This window comes from Phaethon lepturus, unplaced genomic scaffold (assembly GCF_000687285.1).
Source record: "Phaethon lepturus isolate BGI_N335 unplaced genomic scaffold, ASM68728v1 scaffold34144, whole genome shotgun sequence".
In the NCBI taxonomy this organism is placed as follows: Eukaryota; Metazoa; Chordata; class Aves; order Phaethontiformes; family Phaethontidae; genus Phaethon; species Phaethon lepturus.
In genome coordinates, this window is record NW_010537624.1 from 16,801 (window position 1) to 31,479 (window position 14,679).

The following is a 14,679-nucleotide window of genomic DNA, read 5'->3' on the forward strand; positions in this document are numbered from 1 at the left end:
TACATATAGAAAGGTCAGTAAGATCACAAGTTTGGGTTACAGCTCAACCAACAGAAAGAATTCCAGTGAGGGAGCTCCACTCAGGTACCAGTGCCCACTTAGGTACCTACGGCTAATTTAGATATTGCTTTCTTCTGGTTACATGAAACATGTAATTTATGGCAAGATATTTAACAGTATTTACTAGGGTTTATAAGTAAAAATCAACAGTTTTGTGTCCAAATGTTAGTCCCTCCTAGACTGATCTATATTAAACCGAAGTAAGTCCTCCCTGCATCTAACCAACCACCAGCACAAAAAATCTGAGGCTGCAAGTAACAGTTTACAAACCTGATCCAAAAGCTTCCTCAAGGCTAGAAATTTGGTGCCCGAGTACAAATTCTAAATTTCCTAAACTTTAAGGGCTTTCTAAATGTTAAGTCTTTAAAGGAAACTCTTCATATTTGTATTATTTTTTTATGGCAATATGTGCATGTTTTTCTAAGGTAAATAATGATCTGAATTTCAGTCACCTATGAACGTGGTTTTAGATATCGTTTTTAAATGTGCATCATTTGCACTAATCCCTGAATTGTAACTGCACACACACATGTTATCTGTTGTAGCTTGCCCCATGTGGAGCCAATTGAGAAATCTAAACAAGCACACCCTGACGATAGGCACATACCAGTCTATTTTTACTGTCTTTTTGAAAATCAGGTTCTGAATGTGTGCGTTACTCAAGCTGTTTGCTCAGAGTCGCCGGAGTCTTTGCTGAGGTTTTAGACGTCATGAACTTGTAATGATGATTTTTCAGTTTAGCAACCACCTTACTGATTCCATCTGTGAATAAGAGACATCAGTACACAGCTGCCGTATTTAAGATCCCATCAGTTCCATATGTATTGTTTTTTTCCAATCACAGTTGTAAACAGGCCACTATTTAGGCAAATATTTAAGTGTATGCTGAAGTCTAAGCATATGCTAATATCCTGATTATCCACTGAATCCTATATTACTAATGCACATTTTTGCATCAGGCACATGCTGAAGCATATTTTTGGATCAAGGTTACGCTATGGTGTGTAAATCTATTTGTAATAAATACTTCAAAGTTCAATCGAGCATCAACTATACAGAATCTCTTTTATAGGCGGTTAATAGAACAGTCACATCAACGACCTAATAAAATTACGTTCCTTCACCAGTCTGCCTTAGGTAGAGAGAGATTTTACATTTTCTAATGACAAAAAAAACTGAAAAAAAAAAAGATACAAAAAAATAAGGATCCACTTCCTATCATATTTTGTCAACATACCTAGTGAAACCACTTCCAAAACCAACCTGTTTACTAAATGGTTAATAACATGAGAGAGAAATTACAAGCTTGTAGACACAGACTGGTTTTGCTTTTAAAAAAAAAATTTGTGTCTCATTTGCTTTCCAAACATTCATGAGCCTGCTTGACTAACCCTCAGTCACAGCTGTGTAAACAACAAACTTTTAAGCTGCTGAACAGATACCGAGAGGAGACACCAACACATCATATGTAAAATGGGAATAAACAATGACATGATGAGACTGTCTCCTGTTCCTCCTGGGGCAGCTTCTGGTGGTCTTTCTCTTGTAAATAGCGTGAAAACTGCCATGCTTTTTCTTCTGTTGAAGATTTGGCTTTGATTCAGTTAGATGGCAAATGGCCAAGGAAAATGTATAATGTGGTGGCTAAAGTACTTCTCTCTCACCTTGGAATAACAGATTTAGCTCAGTTGTATTTCTGTGACACATGATAGTCGTAACATAGTTCCTATTGGGTAGCAGCTGATACCACAAAACCACCACACTTCATCAAATTCAGCACATTATGGAAAATTGTAATTATCTGATGAGAGGAGACCACAGGCTAAACTAACAAAGATGGAATGAGCCTCAGCTGGGTGTTTCCTTTAATGTACAACTTGGGTATATTGGTGAAACAGCAAAGGAAAGTTTGCCTTGCAGGTGGCAACATTGTACTAAATTTGAATTGAGGTGTCTGCCAAAGCCTCAACCTCCCAAACCAGAAACAGTCACTTATCTGAGGAAAATAGATGTCCAATTGTCTGTTTGGTATTAGAAGCCAAAAGAGCTGTTCCACATGTTCATACTATTAAAGTACAATAATAGACAACCCATACTAGCATTTTTAAACCTGCTTTTCTGAAAATGGATCTAGTATTTGCATGCTCAGTAAAGTTGCCGCTCCCCATCTGCGTGGGGGAATGTGGGTGGGCAGGGATAACAGGCTTGAGGTAACAAGAGCTGGAGTTCGTTTAATTCTTTCAGCATTTGTTGGACAATCACTCTTTTCAAGCTCCCTCCTCATAGCCATTACTTTTTAAGTGGATGGGATTAGAAGAAAATCTATCCTGTAACAGGCATAAAGAGGCTGAGCTTGACCTCCAAGAGACAACCAGAGGCAGACAGATGAGGTGGTCAAGTGAACTTGGCTCTTCCAAGTACACCAATACTTGCAAGTGGGCCGGCATTAAACTTGAAAAAGAGTTCTCTTGAAAAGAGCCGCAAAGGCAAACAAGGGTAGTTTATATGCCACAACTTACTTATATTCTAGCATTTTGAAATGCACTGTCACTCAGCTATAAAATAAGGTTTTGATCCCCACCTGGATACATGAGTTACTTGAGAAATGTCTCAGGCTTGGCATATTGTGCAAGAGCCTTAGTAGAAATGAATGAAATCTCAAACAATGGAAAATCAGCCAACATGTGATACTTTTTAGTAGTTTTTTCTGAATTAAACATTTGTTAAGTGCTAAGCATAAAGAATTCCCAAGATGAAAAGGAAATAAACTAGTTGTCTCAAGATTTATCTAACTTCCTAAACAAAGTTTTGGTTTAGACTAATAAGTGTGAGCATTTGTAATTTTAAAACTCAGTTACCCTACGGATAGCCTATGAAAAGTTTTTCATATTGATCAAGTGTGAATAACAATTTTATGTGATAGTTCCCACTTCTGAGCTTTTGATGAGAATTTTTGTGGAAGGTGCAAGGTTAGATAGACAGAGTTCTGCAAACACAGAAGCTTTAACTACGTATTTATTTTCAAACTTGCTTCGTGGTATACTTTAGGAGTGTCTTGCTTTAGAAAGGGCTTTGACTGTTAATAGGGGGTTTTTATTGAATCTAAGGGAGAGACTATTTTGCCTCCAGACCTTATAAATATTGTGGGAGGACCCACTCAACTGCTTAAAGGCAGAAAATGTGACTTCTTGGCTGGATGCCTATTTTAAAGTAAAGCACAGTCAGTTAACTTGACATCTGCATTATATTCCTCTGATTACTGTGGAGTCAGTTACTTTTGCAAAAATCATAAAGGTCCTTGTTTTCAAGTGTGGAACATGCTTTTTTCCCAGTGAAATTAAAAGGGGCTGGAAATGTTTATTCTTTTGAAAACCAGGCCTCTTCAGTTTGTTCCTTACCTCCTTTACTGGTAAAAGGAAGTTGTAATGTTTGCTCACCTCTGTGAAGAGCTTCCAGATTCATACGTGAAAAGCACTGTGTCAGTAGTTGGGCATGGTATGTAGTTAGCTGAGCAGGTAGTTCATGCATTGCTTAAAAATGAAAGAAGAGCAAATGTGAAGAACCCCTTTGTGGCCAAGTTGGAGAACAGGTCTGAAAAAGTCAAAGGAAGATTATAAACTTCCATCATTCTTCCTAAGAACAAAGAAGTTAAACCAAAATTTGTACTTCACCATTTTCTTCCCTGCCTGACAATGCTGCTCTTCACTGTGGTGAAACTGAGGTACTGTGGCTCTTCTGATTCTTCTGTAAAAATGATTCATTTCACATGTCATCTTAGAATCATGGAAGCATTGAGGTTGGAAAAGATCTTTAAGATCATCAAACCCAACCATTAACCTAGCACTGCCAAATCCACCACTAAACCATGTCCCTAAGCACATCGACATGTCTTTCAAATACCTCCAGGGATGGTGACTCCACCACTTCCCTTGGCAGCCTGTTCCAGTGCTTGACAACCCTTTTGGTGAAGAAATTTTTCCTAATACCCAATCTAAACTGGCACAACTTGAGGCCATTTCCTCTTGTCCTGTTGCTTGTTACCTGGGAGAAGAGACCAACACCCACTCAGGTAGTTGTGGAGAGCAATAAGGTCTCCCTTCAGCCTCCTTTCCTCCAGGCTAAACAACCCCAGTTCCCTCAGCCGCTCCTTATAAGACTTGTGCTCCAGACCCCTCACCAGCTTCATTGCCCTTCTCTGGACACGCTCCAGCACCTCAGCATCCTTCTTGTAGTGAGGGGCCCAAAACTGAACACAGGATTCAAGGTGCAGCCTCACCAGTGCCGAGTACAGGGGCACGATCACTTCCCTGCTCCTGCTGGCCACACTGTTTCTGATACAGGCCAGCATCACCCAGGCACACTGCTGGCTCATGTTTAGCCACCTGTCAACCAGCACCCCCAGGTCCTTTTCCCCCTGGCAGCTTTCCAGCCACTCTTCCCCAAGCCTGTAGCATTGCAAGGGGTTGTTGTGAGCCAAGTGCAGGATCCAGCACTTAGTCTGGTTGAACTGCATACAATTGGCCAGAGCCCATTGATCAAGCCTGTCCAAATCCCTCTGTACAGCCTTCCTACCCTCGAGCAGATCAACACTCCCGCCCAACTTGGTGTCATCTGCAAACTTACTGAGGGTGCACTCAATCTATCTCATACGGATCATTGATAAAGATATTAAACAGAACTGACCCCAATACTGAGACCTGGGGAAAACCACTTGTGACCAGCCGCCACCTGGATTTAACTCCATTCAACACAAAATTTTATGTGATATATGTTTTCTTTTCACCTTTAGAATTACCAACAGAGGCTGATCAACATGAAGATGGAAAGAAGGAGTGCTACTACAATCTGAATGATGCTAATTTCTGTGATAATGTGCTTACATCCAATGTAACTAAACAAGAATGCTGCTGTACCTTGGGTGCTGGCTGGGGTGATAACTGTGAAATCTTCCCATGCCCTGTCTTTGGAACTGGTAAGAGGAGGCCTTCTGTCCCTTTGCAAACTTCTGAAGCATTGTGTTTATCTTAAAATCCCATATTCTGTAGTATTTAGTCATGACTTATCTGTGGGAAACTTCCACAGAGGAAAAGTTAATAGGAATAATTCATACCTGGTGTAAATCCATTGGCTTCACTGCAGTTACCCTAGGGATAAAAACAGCCTGTTACAGAACAGCACTATCTCCGACTGATTTTAAACAAAGATGGATTCTCACAGAAGCTTTTTCCAGATGCTGTGGTAACATGTTAGATTTTCCCACAAGCTGGAAAACAAAGGTAAGCATTACAGTGGTTTTGAGTTTGCAGCTATTCTTTGTAATGTTGTTTCTACAGCACTACAAATTACTGATATATATTATGATATCAATTTTACATTTTGCTACTTACTGAACAATTCAGTTAATCACGTTGTCTGCAGACCGTTGTTTAACCTCTAAATATTACATTAGCAAAACATAGCCATATGATATTTGTCACAAATATTGAAAACTGTACTTGAAACCTAAACAGTGATGGCTGAAATTCAGAATCCAGCTGGAAAAAATCACCTAAGAGAGAACATGTGTAAACTTTTTGAGATTAAACACTAAAGATTACTTTTCACACAGATGTATCATCATGTTTAATTCCTGTTTTAACTGTACGTTAGAATGAGTGAAACTGAAACGAAATGTGTTACAAAAAGAACCTCTCTGCTTGCATAGGTTTATTTGATTCTGTAAAGTCTCCAAGACACTTTAAACAGTTTCCCTCTGTAATCCACACCATGTTCTCCTGTTGCAGTCAATTAGTGTTTTTCCTGTATAAGGACTGAAGAATGTGGACAGGGGTTTGTATCTCAGTTGGGGTATGTCTAGATTGCAGCTTGCAGTATAGCTCAAAGAGGCCCATGCTAGCTTTAATTAAGACAATTTGGCTACTGGTATTGTTATAACTGCAGTGCACCATGAAACCCAGTAAGGACTACATTCTCCTGCCAAGGAGCAAGAGAAATTAGTTTGCAGGGAGCTCTGTGATGCTGTGGGTACCCCAGCTAGGCTTTTCAAAGCTAGCACTGCAAACTGAGAGCCAGGGAAAGTTGGGCTGTAGTGTTAGCATCCCCCATTTAGCTACAGGAGTGCATGATTGCATGATAGATGTGAGTAAGGCAAAATGTTGCCTCAGGTTTCTCAAAATACCCCTCAGTACATATGTAACACATACGTATGGGAGTAACTTTTTCTTAACGACATATTTTTTTGTTTTCTCTCTCTCCTAGCTGAATTTACTGATTTGTGTCCCGAAGGAAAAGGTTTCATTCCCTCTGGAGAATCATCTTATGGGCTTCTTTCTCAGAATTACAAAGGTCAGTACTGACTTGTATGAAGTTTAATTATTTCAGAAGTTCTGGTAGTTGATTGGCTAGAAATGTGAGCTAGCAATGTAACACTACAAATTGAAATTTTATTAGGTGACAAAAACAGCTTGTGATATAAAACATTACTGAAAATCATCGTTTGACAGATTGTTAAGAATATCAGTTACACAACCTCTGTAATACTCTGTTTTAATTTATACTAAGTGCTCTATACTGTGAGAGTAGGTGCTGAGACCACAAACCTCAGATATTCATTTACATACAAAATACAATGCCACCTGAAATCTGTATATAAATGTATAGGGAGTTGTGAGAGAGAAGAAAAGTTCTGTTAAACATTAGACCTACAAGTGAGAATGAATATAAAACCTGAAGAGAAGTTCAGCAATAAAATTTTCATTACAGAACTTCATGAAATAATTATTGAACAAAAGATTGTAGAGAAATACGAGTGACAGAAGGAGTTGGTGGGTGTGGGTGGGAGGGAGCTGGCATCACTAAGAAGGGAGAGTGAGATCAGCAAAATTCCTTTTCAAGTTTGAGAAATAGCCATCAATATTAGTAATTTGTGACATTAATTTTGCTTGGCATAAATACTGTATTTGTATTCGCTCAAATTAAGTCAATGTATTATCTTTGGGTTACATAGCAGCTACAGGATCTTTAGAAAAGCATGCATTTTATGTATTTGTTTCTACTGGAATTGCTGTTTCACAAATCAAGAGCTAAATGTAGAAAGTACATAAAAACGCAGTAAAATTTCCTATTTTTTAAAGACCTTAATAGAGGCATAGTATCACATGGTTGATAGATAAGCATTTGTCAGAGTTGCTCCTAGCTAAATCACTGATCTGTCAGACCTAATTCTGAGAGATGGCAAAAATTGGTGTGACTTGAAAGATTTTTGGGTTTTTCCTAATGATTGTTAGGTGTACTTTTTCAAACTAGCCTTCCTCACTGAGTAGGACACTACTAGGCCAATTTTCCTGTCGAGTTAGTGAGCAGAGTTGGTTGAGTTCAGTTCTTTGTCCTACTAATATTTTTTTGTGTTATCCTCAGCAGGTGTTTCTTTGCACCTGGAAAGTACACAGAAAAGATGCTAAAGCTTATACGGCACTAATACTCAGATTCATTCAAACCAATGTGGGCATTTAAATGGGGTAACTCATGTAAGACCTCCACTCTCCGGAGGCGTTGCTTTGTCCACCAACTTGGAGTAAAGAACAAAGGGTCATGAGATGAATCCAGACCTGAGACCAATGGTAGCAGGGACCAGTGTTGGACAGACTGACAATTTACATCTGGCCAAGTCAGAACACTGTCACAGAGCTCATCTCAAAGGACCTAATACTCTCTGAGAGTATTTTTGTTCGGGGATTGTTTAAGTGTGTTTGTTGTTTATCTTCACAGATCTAAGATCTCTGTATATCTTTGCAATGTATATTTTGGACATGCTGTGTGTACACTATGTCCAAATGTGTCTCAGAGAAAATCTGCATTGTTTTTGTTGTGCTACCTCAGGGTTGATAATATCTCTAGCTGCCATAAATACTGATGTGTGGAAATAGTTCATCTGGAAAGGTCTTCCACAAATCCTTGCCATAAGAAGACCTTTTCTGTTTTCAGTTTATTTTGTAATAATCTTAGGAATGGCACAAAGGACAAACAATAAAGGGATAAGTACTTGTAGTAACGTGATCTATCTTTGTTGCAGTAACTCATATGGTCCCGTTGCTTTTGTCCACAAGCTTCTGCTTGTAGGAGCAACTCCTATTTTCTTAATTGTAATTCTCTGTCAGAAGGGACTATACTCAGCTGGCCTTCCTTGACTCTACTCCCAGGCTTTCCCATTTTTCCCCAGACACAAATCCATGTTCCACAGGAAAAAGACAGACATGTACATGGCATTTCTTTTAATCTTTACATTGTTCTTGCTGCTAAACAGTCAAACTTAAAATATTTAAAGTCTGAAGCCACTTAGTGGCTGAAGAGTAGCTGTGAAAATAAATAGCTTTATAGCACTTTCAGTTCTCTGGAAGAAGTAAGCATTTGAATAATTCACCTTTAAAACAGCTTGTACAGCTGGAAATGACAGCTTTGAGCTAAAATCTGTGTTGCCCCAGTAAGTGGGAAGTAAATCCATAGAAAACAGTGGATTAAGACAATTGGTATTGAGAGGAGAATCACCTACTTTACATTATGCTTTTTATTGCCATTTTTAATACCAGCCTAGCTTTAACAGACTGTTCTAGGTAGGTCTAGCAAATGAAAAGTAGGTTGCAAAAAGGAAGTGAATGGAATTCCAACAGTAACAAATAAATACATAAATACAAGACTTGGAAAAGATGTGTACAACAGTGAAAAGCCATATATGAGCTGGCATATATTTTCCATGAAACCTCCCTGAAAACATTTAGCCTCATTTGAAAGTGTGGTAGATTGTCAGCTGTATATATATAGTAGTTGCAGCTTTATATTTAGCAACAGACACAATTGTTCCTATATGGTGGGAAGTCTCCACAGAAGTTGCGTATATAGCTTTGAAAAACAGAGTCACCAAACTGTGTGGATAGAGGAGAGCAGTCACAAAGTCCATCCATTTAGTTTGTAATTAGATGGTGTGATTAAATTAGATCCATGGTGGGAATCCCTTGGGTAAAGCAAATTATATTGGAAAATACAGGCCATGTTCTTCATCTGTTTTGCTTAGAGTGAAGAGCAGTGTGGTACCAAAGGAAAGAAAGGGGAGCTGCAGATTAATCCAGTCTCTGTGTGCCACAGGACTTATTCTGACAAGGGAAAGGGAAAGTTATGGTCCACCAGTTTTCCCTTTCCCGTTCTGGCTATGAGCACATCATAGCCTCTTCCACACCAGTATTTTTTTTCCTGTGGGTATCTGTGCTCCTGGGGCCCTCTGTTTAAAGTGAAGTTTGCTTGAACAGAGAAGCATGTAGGTTTTATTCCATCTTGTTCTTCTGCATGGACTCATAATAATTATGGTAACACAGCCTTTAATGTTTTCTCCCCAGATGCTGATGAATGCCAACTCTTTGGACAAGAAATCTGTAAAAATGGCTTCTGTTTGAATACTCAGCCAGGTTACGAGTGCTACTGCAAACAAGGCACATACTATGACCCTGTTAAGCTCCAGTGTTTTGGTAAGTTTATTTAAAGTGGTCTTGTCACTATAATGGTATGCAGATGGGCAAAACAAGCAGACTCGTACGGCAGGATTCCCATCAGAACTGCAGTATTCCCAGCAAGGGGAGGAACACTGGGCCTCCAAGTCCTGTAGCAGCTCTTTAAGAGGCATTGGGTTATTTCCCTTCCCTTCTGCTTGGCTGGGCAGCAATTCTGGCTGACATGGCGATGGCATGTAGAGCATAGTTTGCTTTATTTGCTTCCTTTTTCAGCAAATTGCTCCCAGGAGTTTGCATCTCCAGAACAGCCCCTTGTGCTCCCTGAGTGCATAGTCTAGAGCTGGTACCAGCCTTTATTGCAGGCAGCACAAAGTGATCAGAGGTGACTCCCTCCTTATATGCACACTGCTGTTTCACTCTGCCAAGGTACAATTTTGCCTTGTGTTCTTTGTACATGGGGTGAGCAGTGAAAGCCTGTATGTTGAAGCTCGCCTTTCATTTGGTAGCTGCGCTGGTTTTACTATAATAAATCAAATTAAGGCAGAAATTGTTTTTTCAAGGAGAAATATTTTCCACACGGAGTTAATATGCAATGTGAAATTACTGTTCAGGTCATTGATAAGCCATTTTAGTCTGCACAACCTTGAACTCCTTTGGTATTGGTATTCAAATGAAAATAACTCATAACTGTGACCCTGGCTTTTGCTTTGTAAGCAGAAAACCATGTATAATGTGCAGAATAGCATAATGAAAGGAAGTATTTTTTGCAACTGCAGTAAGAGAGCCTTTCACCTTGGGATTCTGTGGTTGTTCTTTACAAAAGGTGGGTTTTTTTTTTTTTCTGATCTAATGTAATTTATTTGAAGTAAAATGGCCTGCTCTTACCTCCGAGCTAAATTTCTGCTTTTCCTCTCCAAGACAAACTAAGGAATAGAATTACTGTGGCTAGAGATAAGGTGATCCCTTCTCCTGACCAGCTCATGAAGAGTCTCAGAGAGTGTGCCCACCTCTAATGCCTGCTGGTACTGTCCTAAAGGGATTAGAGGTCAGCATCCTGCTGATCTGTCTGTCCTTCTCCATGGGCACAGGCAGGATTTTGCTGCCAGCAACTGGTATTTGTGGTAATTAACAGAAGCCATGCAGGGAAATCTGCTTCTAATATAGGAAAATATAAACATGGATTAACACAATGCGACTGCTTTGTGCTGGCTCTCCTTGATACATTTCCTTCCATTTTAAAGACACGGATGAATGTCAGGACCCAAACAGCTGTATTGATGGCCAGTGCATTAACACAGAAGGATCTTACAACTGTTTCTGTACACACCCAATGGTTCTGGACGCAACAGAAAAGCGATGCATCAGACCAGCAGATTCAAGTGGTATGATCCATTATACATATTACTGAAGTGAGTACACCTCTATGAGGTGGTGCTGACATGGCTACAGACCCCAGTAAGCTTAGACTCTGTCATACTTGGATGAGCCTCTTTTTTTCCTGAGAGGATTTTGGAAGGCAATGCTTGGACCATCATCTGTTGATCCAGAAGGCATCGTGATGTAGGACTGCACAGGGCTCCACCTTGCCAATGCCGACAGGAGATTGCTGGAAGTATTAATGAGATTAGGCTTGGGCTGGGGAGTCTTCAGCCCCCCAATTCACCAGCTTTGCGTTAGCCTCATCCAGCCTTGTAGGTAATGAGGCACAGCCTGCATGCTGTCTTACTAAGGCTGGGATTTGGCTGTGGGCTAAGTCTGGAGGTTCAGTTCAGAGTGACTGACTGCTTCTAACACAGCAAGGAATACAACCAGGAATAACAGGATATAGGAGGAAATAGCTGAAATTGTATCTGTGCTTTCAATTGATTAATATTGAGGGTACATCAAGCTCACATTTTCAAGCTGTGGGCTGCAGCATCACTGTTAAAAGTAAGGTTTTTGCATGTTCTTTTAATTTTAGTAGACACTGATTTCAGAAAAAAAGTTAGATATTATGAGATTCTTAGAAACGTCTCAGAAATCCAGAGCATTATGCAGTCTGCACAGCTTTGTCTATGCCACACACATCTTTGAAAGAAATGTTACAATGTGTTTGATTAATATTGGCACTGTATAGCCATAAATCCAGACCTCTGGTCCCTGCAACTCGCAATGAATTTTCCTAAGATGCTTCTGTGAAAAGAAATGAGAATATAGACTGAATGCCTGCTTTAGTCATTCCAAATTATAAGACTGATACTTTTGAGGAGTAATGTGGTCACCCTCTTGCCTGAAATTGTGAAAGAACCACAGCACTGCTATTGTTCCATCTTCAGTTAAACAAACCAGGAGCAGGATTGTCCTTTGGGTTCATCTAGGATATGAAGAGAATGCAAGGGCCCAAAGGGTCTTCCGTCTGCGACATTGGGGCTGATACAGCAATGATCTTCTCACCCAGCACAAAGCATTCAAGCCTTGTATCACTATTGGCAACGTCCTCTCTAAAGCAGAGGAGGAGGGGGCAGGTTGGTTCCTTTGCTGCCAGCAGAATTTGGAGTTGCTCGCAGAGACCCACTGCTGCTCTTCACTGCGCGTTCTGGCAAGTTCTTAGTAGACTAGGTATCTAAATTCTGATCGCCTTTGCACTTTCTGAACTCACCATTTTACTCTTGAGCTAGGTTTCAGTTCTATACTCACCCATGCACCAGTGCATCCCATAAAAATGCAGTTAATAGATACACACAGACGAAACAGAACCTTGGTCTGCGACAACACTTATTTTTCACTCTATCTTGGAACAAAATCAAAACCTTGCAGATGTCTTTACAAAACAATTGTGCTGAGGTTTTTACATTCCGAGTGGAAGATTAAGTTTACAGTTCCTCTCTCTCTGATCAGCAGTGATCAGATTGCTAGGACTAGGAATTGTTCCTGCTTAGATCTTTGTCAAAACTAGTATGCCTCTGAAATATTCCAGCTTTGACAAAAATACATGGTTTTGTTAATGTTCATAAGAATGTGACAGTAGTTCACAGCAGTATTCTGTCTCTAACAATAGCTGTAAGTGGATGATTAGGGACCAGAGGAGCAGATAAACAATACTTCTCTTCACCCTCCCCAGCACTCTCCCAGCCTCCAGCTATTTTCAGCTCAGGGGATTTCCTGAGCCTCATGTAGTTTGTCTGTTTAGTTAATGGGACTCTTATCCAAGTATTTTGTCCAGTCTCCCATAGAGCCTGTGGAAAATTTTTGTTCAGCTCTGCCCTAGCAATAACAGTTCTTTCAGATGCCATTGACACCAATGTAAGTAAAGCAAAATAACAACTTTTAAAGATCCATTCTGTGGATGGAGGTCCCCAAATATTCACCTCTGTCCTAACTTTTTTTTTTTTTTTTCAAGCTCTGTTAACTTCCATGAGAGCAGAGCTGAATCAGTGTTAAGCATTCAGCAATGACTACTGATTTAGGAAGTTTTATTTCTTGGATGTCCAACCCAGTGTGCTTTTAAATTGCCTACTAGTGCCAGATTAGAACCTTTTAAGGTTTTTGAAAAGCTGAACACTCAAGGGATGAGCCACCTCAGGCACTTAAAAATGGTCATGACTTCTAAGCTTAAATTTGTATTTAGCAAAGTCTGTAAAGCTAGATTATTTTGCTAATCTAAGTTTAGCAAATTATGCCAGTATCTTTTTTAAATAATAGTGCTGTGATGGTGATCTAATACTGTCTTCTCCATCAGAACAAACTGAAGAAACTGAGGTCTACCAGGATCTTTGCTGGCAGCATCTAAGTGATGATTTTGTTTGTAGTCGACCTTTGGTTGGAAAGCAGACTACATACACCGAGTGCTGTTGCCTATACGGTGAAGCCTGGGGCATGCAGTGCGCACTGTGTCCTATGAAAGAGTCAGGTAAGGAAACTTACTTGTCAACTCTTGGAATGAAATCTGAAATTCTTAATCAGTTTAATCCCTTGTATTTATACTTGAGGTACTAGCATAAAAAAGAACAAAAAACCCTAACCCTTCAAGAACTAATGGAAATTTTCTTCATTAAGAGGAAAGCATTACAGTCTAGATTTTGAAAATGTAGCTGCTTTTATTTTTTGGCACTTACAGGACCCATTTCCTTCAAGTGGAACTATCAGTGATTGTCAATTTAGAACCTTGGAGGAAACACAAGGGCATTTTAAGGGTAGCAGAGTTCCTTAACATGACTGACAAATTAAAAACCATCTCTGAAAATACAGATGCAGTTCTTGTGCACAGACACGTATAATACTCAACAGGCTACATAAATGTTTTTGATTTTTGTTGCTGGTATTATATATTCCAATGCATTTTTCAGTGTGATATTCTGCCAGGCTGGCTGCAATTAGATGTGTTTGCTTAATAAGGATCTGGTAAGTTGTGGTTTAGAATCACTAAACCTATCAAAGAATGAGTTGTTACTATATGGCTATATGCTCAGATATTATGAAATGTATAGATGAGCAACTGAAGATAGATAAGGGGAATGGAATACTAGTAAGGACTGAAGAATTTCCATGAAATATATGTAACTTAGTATTAAGTTAAAGAAAGCTGACTGACGGACATATTTTTAGAAGTTTATGTGTTTAGAAATTAGACATTATTCCAAGATATTTCACAAGCTGCTGCTTGTGGTGACTACAAAAGCTAAATGGATATAGAGAGAAATGTCATTGACACACAGACTTATTTCTGGGAACTGGAAACTGAAGGAGACCAGTGGAAGCAGCATAGGTATATGTCATGCTGTGCCTGAAATATGTCAGCCCTGGTATATACAGTCTGGTACTGTACTAACTTCTGCCCCCATATAAACTATTTCAAGGCCTAGTTTGGATGTAGCTTTCTTACTACAAACGTGTCTTTCAGTAATATGGTTTTCCATGTAGGAATACCATACTACACTAGTAAAGCATTTTATTCTGATCATACCTGGAGTTTACTTGTAGCAAGAACCCTGGAGTTAAAATTACATAGAGAAGCTCAGTGAAAAGTTAATGTGGTTGTTTGTGTCTGCTTGGGTTTTATGTTTTTAGAATTTACTTGCAAGGACCCTGGAGCTGCTCTTATATATCTTTACTTGTTTGAGTTTGCTTTGGAAGTGCATCAGCT

General features: G+C 39.5%; 1 protein-coding gene across 1 annotated transcript in view; it reads left to right on the forward strand.

The window, feature by feature from the left end:
* The window catches only part of LOC104620354 (latent-transforming growth factor beta-binding protein 1-like), a gene marked incomplete at its 5' end in the record, with an annotated part of 43,777 nt that overhangs the window by 13,723 nt on the left and 15,375 nt on the right, over window positions 1–14,679 (forward strand). The window contains 5 exons of the mRNA XM_010286545.1: window positions 4,850–5,032; window positions 6,319–6,405; window positions 9,447–9,575; window positions 10,799–10,939; window positions 13,276–13,446. Coding sequence (XP_010284847.1) covers window positions 4,850–5,032; window positions 6,319–6,405; window positions 9,447–9,575; window positions 10,799–10,939; window positions 13,276–13,446 — 711 coding nt within the window. The remainder of the gene's footprint in view (window positions 1–4,849; window positions 5,033–6,318; window positions 6,406–9,446; window positions 9,576–10,798; window positions 10,940–13,275; window positions 13,447–14,679) is intronic.